The 11,471-nt window shown below is 28.2% G+C and overlaps 1 protein-coding gene across 15 annotated transcripts in view; it reads right to left on the reverse strand.

Moving 5' to 3' along the window:
- The window catches only part of LOC117174310 (rho GTPase-activating protein 21-B-like), a 272,591-nt gene that overhangs the window by 45,337 nt on the left and 215,783 nt on the right, over positions 1 to 11,471 (reverse strand). For 11 of the 15 annotated variants that reach the window (XM_033363301.1, XM_033363309.1, XM_033363307.1 and 8 more), the window contains 3 exons: positions 6,899 to 6,982; positions 2,884 to 3,093; positions 2,429 to 2,782 (listed from right to left, as the gene is read on the reverse strand). In XM_033363301.1, coding sequence (XP_033219192.1) covers positions 2,429 to 2,782; positions 2,884 to 3,093; positions 6,899 to 6,982 — 648 coding nt within the window. The remainder of the gene's footprint in view (positions 1 to 2,428; positions 2,783 to 2,883; positions 3,094 to 6,898; positions 6,983 to 11,471) is intronic. The other 4 variants (XM_033363308.1, XM_033363303.1, XM_033363297.1 and 1 more) reach the window with 2 other exon arrangements.

Genomic DNA, 11,471 nt, shown 5'->3' on the forward strand with positions numbered 1-11,471 from the left:
ATAATTTTAACCTCAATTTTTTATTTTTTTATTTAAAATCTTCCTTTATAATTATTGTTTATTCTAAAAAGTTTAGAATCAAATACTTCTCAATTTGATATTATTTATTTGTTTAAATCTTCAACAAAAATCAAACAATTTTAAGATCTTACATTGAAAATTAAAAATTCAAATAAAAAATACAAAACAATATTTCTAGAATACCATTCCTTTTTTTCAAATTGAACAATTTCGAAATTCTTTTACATTTACATCTAATATTAAATTCAAAACTATCAAGGCTTTTAATTTGAAATTTTGAAATATTTAATAGCGAAATGATCCTGAAATTTTAAATATTTGAATTTGAAACTGCAATAATGTGCAATTTAAAATTCGAAATCTCCAAAAATTAATCTAAAAATTAATTCAAGAAAAAACATAAGTTTCAAAGCCTCAAAGATTAAACAGTTTTCGACACATTCAAAACTGTGATTTTAAATTCAAATTATAGAAATTTTTAAGACGATAAATTTATTATTAATAAGTATTACTGTTATTTTCACCATTTCAAATTGCAGAATTTTTAATACTGCTAGAAATATTCAGGTAGGCCGTTTTAATCGATGAAATAAATTCCCGGTCATTTCCCGGTTGGCAAACATTTTTCACGGCCAATGAAATTAAAAAAATAGAACTCTAAAGCTAAAAAATTTTCCACTTGAGGTAATAAAAACTGAGCTGCAAATGAAAGCACTCAAAGTGGAACTATTAAATTTTGAACTTTTAAAATTGAAACTGAAGTTTTTAATTAAAAAATTTTTGTATCGAATGCTCAATAATTTACGCGTATAAAATTAAAGGTACTAACATTTTTCAGTATAAAAAAATATAAATCCACGTTATCATTTTCAATGCTCTAAATTGAAAAATTAATCAATCAACATTAAAATGTTCAAAATTACATAATTTTAAGGAATTTTAAGCTAGAAACATTAAATATTGAAAAATTGCAAAAATTTTAACTGAACACTTTATAATTAGGATGTATAAATAACAACTGAACATTTATTATTTGTAGGCGAAATTTGAGTAATTTTAAGAGATATGTAGAAGTTTTGAAAAGATTCAAACTTAATATAAAACTTGAAATGATAGCCTAATATAAAATAAAATGTATATTTTCGCAGATTTTAAATAAAGAAATTAGTTTCTTTTCAGGAATTGTGAAAGACATTAAAAGAATAAAAACATTTACTTAAGATTAATAGAAAAATTAAAAATAACTTTTCGTTTTGAAAAATTATTTTAAGAGAATATTTTTAAAGTTTTTCAAAAATTTAAACAAAATTTTCAAAAAAAATTCTAAAAGATTTTAAGAGAACTTTCTAAAATTGGCATGATAATTTTTAATCTTTTTAAAACTCCTAAATATCTTTTAAAATTACTCAATTTTTTGCTACAAATGTTCATTTGTAAATTATACATCAAAATTTAAAAATTACACTTACAAATTAAGCATTTTTCAAATACAACAATTAAAATTGTAACGTTCACAATTTAAAGGCTCTTCGAAATTTTAACGACACCAGGTTTTCCATGACAACCAATTCAGTTAAAGATTCTTCACTTTTAAATATTTGGTTTCAATTTACTTGTCTTAAATAAAAATTCAAATATTGCTAAATATTAAATAATTAATCTTTTTTTTAATTAAAAATTTCAAATTGAATGGGTTAAAAATGGAATATTTTAGGCTGAAACAATATTTTTAATTTAATAAAATCCTTTAATTAAGAATATATTATTATCAAGTTATTTTTAAGTTGAAAATAGTTTATAAACTCTCAGTCCCACGCTCACATTTGTTTAATGACTAAGATTTTCAAATTGAAATCGTTTAAGTTTTCAAGTTAAAATCTGAAAATTCTTAAATTTTGAACTGATTAAAAATTTTGTCAAATTGTAAAAATTCTCTAAATAAAAATTTTAAGCTGAATAATAACAATTTTAAGTGGAAAATTTGTAATGTAAAAAAATTTTGAATCACGCATTGTAAGCTAAATAATGGCACAATTGAAAAACATAACAATTCAATTAATTATTTAAAAACTGTTGAAATCGAACGTGGGCAGATTTTTCTTCTACAAATTTGTAAAATTCCCGGTCAAAAAGCAATTGACTGCCATTTCACGGGTTTTCCCGGTCTCAAAAAAATCCCGGTCGAGCGGCCCCCTGAATATTGCATACCTTTAAAGTTTAATTATTCTAGACACTTTGAAAATAATATACTTACTAGTTGGAAACTTTCAAGAATTACAAAATGCGTGAATTATGAAATACAGGAGATGTCCCGGTGCAATTTTCTCCCGGTTCTCAGATGACCTTTCCAGGTCATCCAGGCCTTCCAAATATTGCAGCAATCCTCATAAAGAATAATTGAACCTACCTGTGGACAAAGTTCGAGAGGGACTTTGAAAGTCGCTCCCTCAGGTGGAAGTTGGGCTGTTGGTGAGGATGGTGAGCCAGCTTGACCATGCATTCTTCTAAACTGTTTCGCCATCCTTCCCTTCCAGGTTTTCGATTTCGGAGATGGCAAATCGACAGTCTGACTAGGTTTTCGAGTCTTGCTGACGGGCGATTGACCAGTAGGTGAACGATTTCTAAACGATGTTAGCTTCCTGATGCCTTTGTGACTTGGCAATGGACTCAAGCGTTGTCCTCCACTTTGAAGAGCATTTGATGTTGGTCCAGGTGTTTGAGGAACAGCCTGTTGTTTCGATAAATTCGTAACTGCGTCCTGCTGATCGATAATTTAGGTGGAAAGAAATAGATTTTTTTTTGTACTGCTATTTAAGAAATGGGGAGGGGGGGGGAAGAATTAGAATAAAATTGTATGCTTACGGAAGAGGGCTTTTCGGTATTGAAGACTTTGAATGCTCTTAACCAAAGAACCATAGAAGCTGCATCCTCGGTTTGCAAAAGTACTTCCGTCACGGAATTCGTTATACGAAGCACGTGTTTTCGCTTCGTGTAATCTTCGGCGATGTCCACTGAGGCACATCGCGTATCGACACTGGATGCAGTGTCGCCTTCGCCATTTGTCGATGGACTCTGGAAATTCATTTTAAAATAATTAATCCATCAAGTCCTAAAACGAAGAAATTTCTCCCTTACGTTTGGGCTTGAATAATTTTATAAAAAAGACAAAGAATTTATTGTAAAATACTCTTTTCTACTATTTTCGAATATGCTCTAAACGATGCAATGGTTTAAAAAACGGAAAATATTGATTGTCAATTAATAATTAACAAATTAAGAAAAAAAATTTTGAATCAAAAAATAGAAGAGGAAGGAATTTTTTGATGGTCACAAATACGCACAAAATATCTGAACTTTTCAAATCCGTTGCGTTTTTTTATCTACGACTTTTTTAAACAAAATGGCAGACAAAAAACGAAAACAAAATTTTTTTATTTCGTTTTACCGATATTTTTGGTGATTTTTTCGCTCAAATCATATAAATATTTCATTATTGCAGTAAAAAGGTGTTTTAATCGTTTATTTTTAAAAAAATTTCAAATACATAGTGTCACCAAAATCCAATTCAGTGAGTGAAATATCGTTTTTTTCCAACGATTGAGTGATTCACTGATATTATTTTCATAAAATTAACAGTTAATGTTTACTGATATACAATTTTACATGACTCTGCTGTGTAATTTATGTTCGCAGTATTATTTTTAAAAATAAACTATTCAAATACCTTTTTACTGCAATAATTAAATATTTATATGATTTGAGCGAAAAGATCACCAAAAATATCGATAAAACGAAATTTTTAATTTTTGGTTTCCGTTTCTTGGTCGTAATTTTGTTTTAAAAAACTGTAGATAAAAAAACTCAACGGAATTGAAAAGTTCAGAAATTTTGTGCACTTTTGTGCATATTGCGACATTAACAAAATTCCTTTCCCCTCTATTTTTTGATTGAAAAAAATTCTTTTATTAATTATTAATTGAAAATCAATATTTTCCGTTTTTTAAACCATTGCATCGTTTAGAGCATACTCGAAAATAGTAGAAAAGAGTATTTTACAATAAATTCTTTGCCTTTTGTATAAAATTATTTAAGCTATGCACCAAAAGGTACTTTTTGTCACGCTCCTCGGGTACTTCTTTGGCGCTCATAGGGTAACAATTTCAGAAGATTCCAGAACAATTCAAGTTACATTAAAAAGTATTCAAATTAATTTTTTTTAAATTGTTTAATCAACAAAAAATCCATTGATTTCCGTAAAACTGAAATGAATTTAGAGGAATTTAAGATAAAAGAGAAAATGTCAATGAAATTTGTGAACATTTAAGCTAAATTTAAAAAAATCAAATGAATTTAAAACAATTTGAAAATATCAAAAGACCATTGAATTCTCTAACTTTGAAATAAGTCTAGAAAAATTCGAGGAATTTCAAAGAATTTGATAAAATGCCTAAAAAATTAAGGTGAGGTTATTTGGCTGTAGGATCAATTAAATAAAATCTTTAAAAATTCAAAAAAATGCACTGAATTGAAATGTGAATCCAGTGTAGAATTTTCCAAAAATACATTTTTTTGTTGCTTAAAGGTTGTTTTAGGGTTTCTTTTATAAACAATTTTGTGAAGATTTTTTTCATGACACCTTAAAAAAAGCGCCGACGGAGAAATGCGACGAAGCCACCATTTTCTCATCAAAGAACTTGCAATAAAATATTGTTTGTATTAGATTACTGGTATTATAAATTCCATTTTACAGAATCTTGATTGATCGCTTTATTGTGCCAAAAAAATCGCTACAATGCTTATTTTTTCGTGCTCTACAGTAGTTTAACTCCTTAAGCAGAACTGAGTGAATTTAGAAGAATTCAAGTAAATTAAAAAAATTCAAGAGAATTCCATGGAATTTGAAAGAATTCAGGGTGAATTTCTATACAACTTTTAATCTCTCCAAATATTTGAAACCCTACAAATTTCTAAAGCAAGAAGTGACTAATGGATACAAAACAATTCAAGATACACTCAAACGAATTCAAATGAATTGAAAGAATTTTAGGAATCGAAAAAAATTGACTGATTACAATCAATTTAGAGTGAATTTAGAGAAATAAAAAAAAAATGAGAAAAACTAGATGAAATTCATAAAAAATCAAACTAAATTAAAAAAAATAGCAATCAAGTGAATTGAAAACAGTTCAAAAATATGGAAAAATTAATTGAATTGGGTAATATTGAGTGAATCCAGAAGAATTCAAAATAATTGGAAAGGGATTAAGGTAATTTAATAAGAATTTAGGGCGAATTCCGAATTAATTGCAAATTTTCTTTGAAAATATCTTCAAATATTCAAAATTTTAAATCTTCAAATAATTATTCTGAAACTGATATCAGACTTCATAAGAACAAAATGCTCTCACAACAGGGGAAATAGGGGAATTAAAAAAAAGTGGAGTAATGAGGGAATAAATTCTTTCAAATAAGATTAATGTAGGTACCATATTCCTAAGATTTCAAGTCGAAAATATTAATCAATAAATAAATATTAATAAAAAATATTAAATATTAAAATAAAAAAACGTCGAATGCTTTAGAAAAAGTCATCCTAATAATAATAAACAATTTAAATTTATAACCAAATAATCGAATTTTCAAACAATAAAGATTATACTTCGAACAAAACTAGATGCATTTTCAACGAAATAGTTGAATTTTTAAGTCAAAGAGATGAATCTTTAAGAAGACAGCTGAATTTCCAACCAAGCAAGATGACTTTTCTACCAAAAGAGAAATGTTCAAACCAAAAGGATGGATTTTTTGTACCAAAAAGAAGAACTTTTATTAAAGCAGTTGAAATTTCGACAAAAAAATGACTTTAACAAAATAGTTGAATTTTGAAAGAAAAAATAATGAAAATAAATTAAAACAAAAATAAATTAAATAATAAAAATTATTTATTTTCACAAAAAAGGATTAATTATGAACAAAATAGTTATAATTTTCAACCAAAATAGATGAACCAAACATAAGAGCAGAATTGAAAATTAAAAAAAAAATAACTTTCAACCATAAAAGATGAATTTTTAACCAAGAAAGATAATTTTTCAGTCACAAAAAAATTACTTTTCTATCAAAAGTGGAAGTTTTCATTCAAAATGATGAATTTTCGATCCAGAAAGATTTATGTCCAACAAAATAATGAAATATTCAAGGAAAAAAGTTGACTTGTCAACAAAATAGTCGAATTTTTGAACAAAATAATAAAATTTGACAAACAATTAGAATAATTTTGAACCAAAAGAACTAAATTCGAAACAAAACATATAATTTACGACTTTTTAAATTTAAAAAAAAACTAAATTTGAACAGGAATTCTTTTTTAAAAAATAGGGGAGTAGTCGAAAGAATCTGAAGTCCATGATTTAATAAACCACGGGAAAAGTTCTGAAAATTTGTGTCGATTGAAGTTTAGGAGATATACGTATTTTTGTGGTCCATGATCTAAAATATAGATTTTAGATATTTGGTAAAATTATACTTTTATGTACCCGAAATGGCGGGAAGTGGGTGAATTTTATATTTAAAGACATGCCAATTATTAGTAATTATTTATATAAAATTAGGTTACCAACGTAATAACTATATTAAATTTTTTAAAAAGTTCCAGTTTTCTAATGTAAAAGGAACACGTATTTTTGAAAGTAAGATAAACTTTAAAATTTTATATAGCAAATTATGTTCGACATTTTAATCGAGGTTGTTTGTTTACACGGAGCACAATTCTAAACACCCTTTTTCGCTGACTGAGGCGATATTTATTAATAGGCCTATTTCCGGTTTTCCCGGTCAATGGTCACCTTCTTTTCTTATTTTGTTTATAAATACTTACTTGACTGTGACGATCCTTGTAGAAGTAAAGAATCTGACCGCGAAGAACGCCCCAAACTTGCTTCCAGGAACGATCGCTGGATCGCTGAAAAATGAAAATTGCATTTTATTAATATCCGCATTATAATCTGCATTTTTTCATTTTAAATTTTTGATCTCATAAAACTAAAAATTTAAATCTATATTAATATTTTGAAGTTTGCTAACAATCAGGATTTGATGGCTATTCAAAATCATTAAAAAATGTGGTTTGCCAAAAAATTATAGGTCAATACAGAAAAATTTCAAATTAAGAATTCTAAAATGTAAAAATAGAGCAAAACAAGAACAATAGAAAAAAAAATATATCGAATGTAAAAATCGATTCAATTATGCTCTACAAATTCATGATTTCTTGTGCACGTCGATTTGTTCTGAAAATTCTATATAGGTACTTTATGTCACTTTTTTATTATCACAATATTTTGTATGGTAACAATATTTTTTTGCTTAGCAACCTCAAATCACAACAAATCCGATACTTTAGTTCTGCATTCCTTAGCTGAAACTGAACGATGAAGAATAACATGTATCCCGAGAAAAATATCGGGAAAATTACAGTAACGCTTATATATGCAGATTAATATAAATATTACTAGGCTTCTTTATTTTATTTATATCCTAAATGTTTCATGTAACAATCCGCAGCCGCCGACCTGGTTGAAAGGTATCATTAAAAATCTCAAAACTGAATCCAGATCGTACCAAACGATGTTAATTTTCAACAAAAGTGTGCATGATTCAAGAATGAGTAAAGTTGCTCATAAAATTGGAGAAAGAATGCCAATATTATTGATCAATCAACAGAAAGGCATTGGGAGAGAAGTTCCTGTTTTGCGAAAAATTGCTTTGATGAAGGATCCAAGGTCAACCACGCTGTTTATAATATTGGATAAAACCAAGAATGGCATCGTCCAAGCAGTAACTGAATCAATGATGATCATCAAAAGTTTATCGATGGCGCAAACTCGACCAAAGTGTTTGATCATTAATTTCTCTGAAGACATCCAGAATGCAGTCTATGAAGACTTTCTTCGGAAGATGTGGAGAAACTTGTTCCTGGACATCAGCATTATCGATGTCCAAAGCCAGAAAACAAAAGGAGGTAAAGTACAAGAAAACTTGAACGATTCTTCCACTTTGCATTTCTTCAACCCGTTCACTGATGCTTACATCAAACAAGAGTATTTACCAAATGTTGAAATTTTCCCGAAAAAGCTTCTCAACCTGTGGGGATATAGGATGAATACAGGAGTATTTGACCGACCTCCTTTCAGTTTCGTAAAACGAAATTCCACCGGGCATCCAATCAAAAGTCTAGGGGTAGACAACATGGTAATAAAGCTTCTATCAGAGATAATGAATTTTACAATATTCGAACCTCCCTCGGATGTTGAGTTTTTTGGAAAATTTTCGTGTAATAAAAATGAGACGAATGGCTTTACATATCAACTATTCCACAATGAGTTGCAGATTATTAATTGCCGCAGTATGTCGACTAGAAATTCATGCAAAGAGGTAGTCAATGAATTCATGAGCATACGAGTGGTCCAATATGTAGCAGTGATGCCGATATTTCGAAACAAGGCAGTTTCAATTTGGCTTGGTCAAAATCTTTTAAGCACAACAGGTTTAGTTGTGTTCCTCGTAGTGATTCACCTATTCTCACGATTGTTGAAATTCGATCATCGGTACTGGGACTACACTAAGATGATGCAAGTTATTCTGGGATTATCAGTACCAGAGTTACCTCGAGAACTGAAAGAACGAATCATTTTTGGAAGCGTGGTCATCACTAGCTTTGTCTACTCATCCAATATCTACGCAGCAGTGACTGACTTCAGTCTCCAGTCTGAGGTAGAATCTGAATTGAGTACTCTGAAGGCGATCAACGAATCGAAGCTCAAGATAAGCATAATTCCAAACTTTTTGAAACTTGTGAACGCTTTTGGAGATTCATCGCTTTTTTATATGTTAAATAATAGGGAGAATCGGAGGATCGACACACCTACTGATTGCATAGCAGCCTTAGTGAAGGAGATGAATTTAGTTTGTTTTATGAGGAAAGGGGAAGCAAATTTTCTTATTCTGAAGCATAAAGATAGCATAGGGCGGCCGTTGATGAAAGTTGCTCAGGAATATTTATTTGCATCCATAGATGGTTATCTATTAGAACCAGGTTCGCCTTACGTGGAGCACTTCAAAGACTTAAAGGAGAAGATATTTCGAGCAGGATTGATGGGGAAATGGGAGAAGGATGACTTCCGTAATTCTGATGATAAGACCTATACAGCTTTGCAAGTGATCAGTGAAATGAATCCAATGATCAGCATTCAATTGCTTATCAGCATTCTACTTTTTGGATATTCTGCTTCGATTCTTGCATTCTTTGCAGAAAAAATCGTGGCCAAGTTCAAGAAATGAAGAAAAGGATCTAGTCAAGGAAAAAGGAAAGAATCAGGAGTCTATGCTTAGGCGTCTGCAATTTTGATTAGTGATAGTTATGCTTAAGGTGTTATTATGTTTACTCCACTTTTCGAATTTTTAGAATCAGATTAAATATTGTGAAATACCAACAAAAATTATGCAGATTGTTTTCTCTTAAATGAGTGTAAATAAAATTTCCTGATGAGCATAAAATGTCTTTTAATTCGTAGAAAATTCTGGATAATTTTAAAAACCCAGTCAAATTTTAGTTAGTCTTCCCAAAGGTTATATAGTAAGATTAGAAAGATTGAATTCTAAGATTATTAAAGGAATTTCAAAATCATTATGAACGAGTGGAATAAAAATGATTTGATTTTTTCTTGAACGGAAGATTTTTTTAAATTAAACGCATTTTTACCAAAATCTTTGTTTAGTTTGATCCTTCTAAATATCTTATAATTAAGGGTTTACTTTCAAATTAGCAGCCCAATTCATTTTCTTGCTACAAAATGTTGTACCATGCATTTTTTAAGTGCTTCTTAGTACACATTATTTTCAATTATGTTACATTCCAATTTGGATTTCATCTAATTTGATTCGATAAAAAAAGTGCGAAAATTTTAATTTGATGAGTTATAGCGTAGAAAATTAAAACTTTTCAAGGTAAAGATTTAAAAATGAATCAATTTTAAATTGAAAAAAGTGATTTCATGCTGTATGATCTGAAATTGAATAATTCAAAATGTGAGTTAAATTAAACTATACTTTAAATTGAAATGTAAAATTTAAAAAACTTTTAATTTCCAAATAAGAAGCGATTTTGAAATTGGTTAATTTAAATAATTTTTCTGTAAAACGATTTTTTGGATTCTAAACCAACTATTCGAAAAAATAGTTTTAAACCAAAATTACTGCAATTAAACCATTTTTATCTCTGAATACTGACTTTATTCAAAACAGGAGTTACATTAACAACCAGAAATATAAATTTTTCAGTAAAAGGGGCGAGTTTTCCAAAAAATAGTTCAAATTTAATCAAATAGTAAAATTTTCAACCTATTTATAAAAGAGTAATAAATATATGAAATAAATATATAAAATGGTTATAAAATATTGATAAAATAGGTATAAAAAACTAACATAGTTGAATCGTCGACCAAAAATGACGACTTTAACAAAATAATTAGATTTTTAGAAAAATAGTTGAATTTCTAATTAAATATTTAAATTTTCAGAATACAAAAATCCATTTTCAATCAAATAGCCAAATTTCGAAACAAAAAAGATTAAAATTCAGCCAAATATTTGAATTTTGAAAACAAGAAGACAATTTTTTTAGACGACAGTTGAATTTCGATTAAAAAAGTCCATTTTCAACCAAGAAAATTGACTTCTCTGCCATGAAAGATGAATTTTCAACAAAAGAGTAAAATTCTTATCTGAAATATATAATAGTTTAGAAAAAAGTGAACTTTTAAATCAGAAAAGATGAAATTTTAACAAAAGCCAAAATTTTCAATCAAGAAAAATACTACCAAATAGTCGAATTATCTACAAACAATATTAATTTTCTATCCAAAAAGACGTATTTTCAACAAAATACATTAATTTTCAACAAAATAGTTGAATTTTTAACTTTTTAAAAAAATACATTTTCAGCCAAAAATGGAATAGTTAAGTGTTTAGATATTAACTATAATAAAAACGATAACTCTAAACAAAAGGAAAAACGAATTTTCAACAAAATTGTTCAATTTTCCACCGAAAAGATGAATTGTCGATCAAGAAGATTAATTTTCTATAAAAAAAAGAGAGATTTCCAACTTATTCAATATACAGGATGAAGTTCGAAGTATACATGGAATAGTTACATTTTCAGATAAAAAAATCATTTTTAACAAAAGAAAAAAACGAATTTTCAATAAAGTTGTTAAATTTTCAACCAAAAAGATGAATTTTTGTCCAAAAAGATTAATGTTTTACCATAAAAGACGAATTTTGAACAAAATACGAGGGTGGATTGATAAGTTTCCGACCTGACCAAGAGATGGCGCCACTAGGCCTACCTTGAGGTGGCGTTCTATAGTACCATCCTTAGATAGCTTGTA

This window comes from Belonocnema kinseyi, chromosome 6 (assembly GCF_010883055.1).
Source record: "Belonocnema kinseyi isolate 2016_QV_RU_SX_M_011 chromosome 6, B_treatae_v1, whole genome shotgun sequence".
Taxonomy (NCBI): Eukaryota; Metazoa; Arthropoda; class Insecta; order Hymenoptera; family Cynipidae; genus Belonocnema; species Belonocnema kinseyi.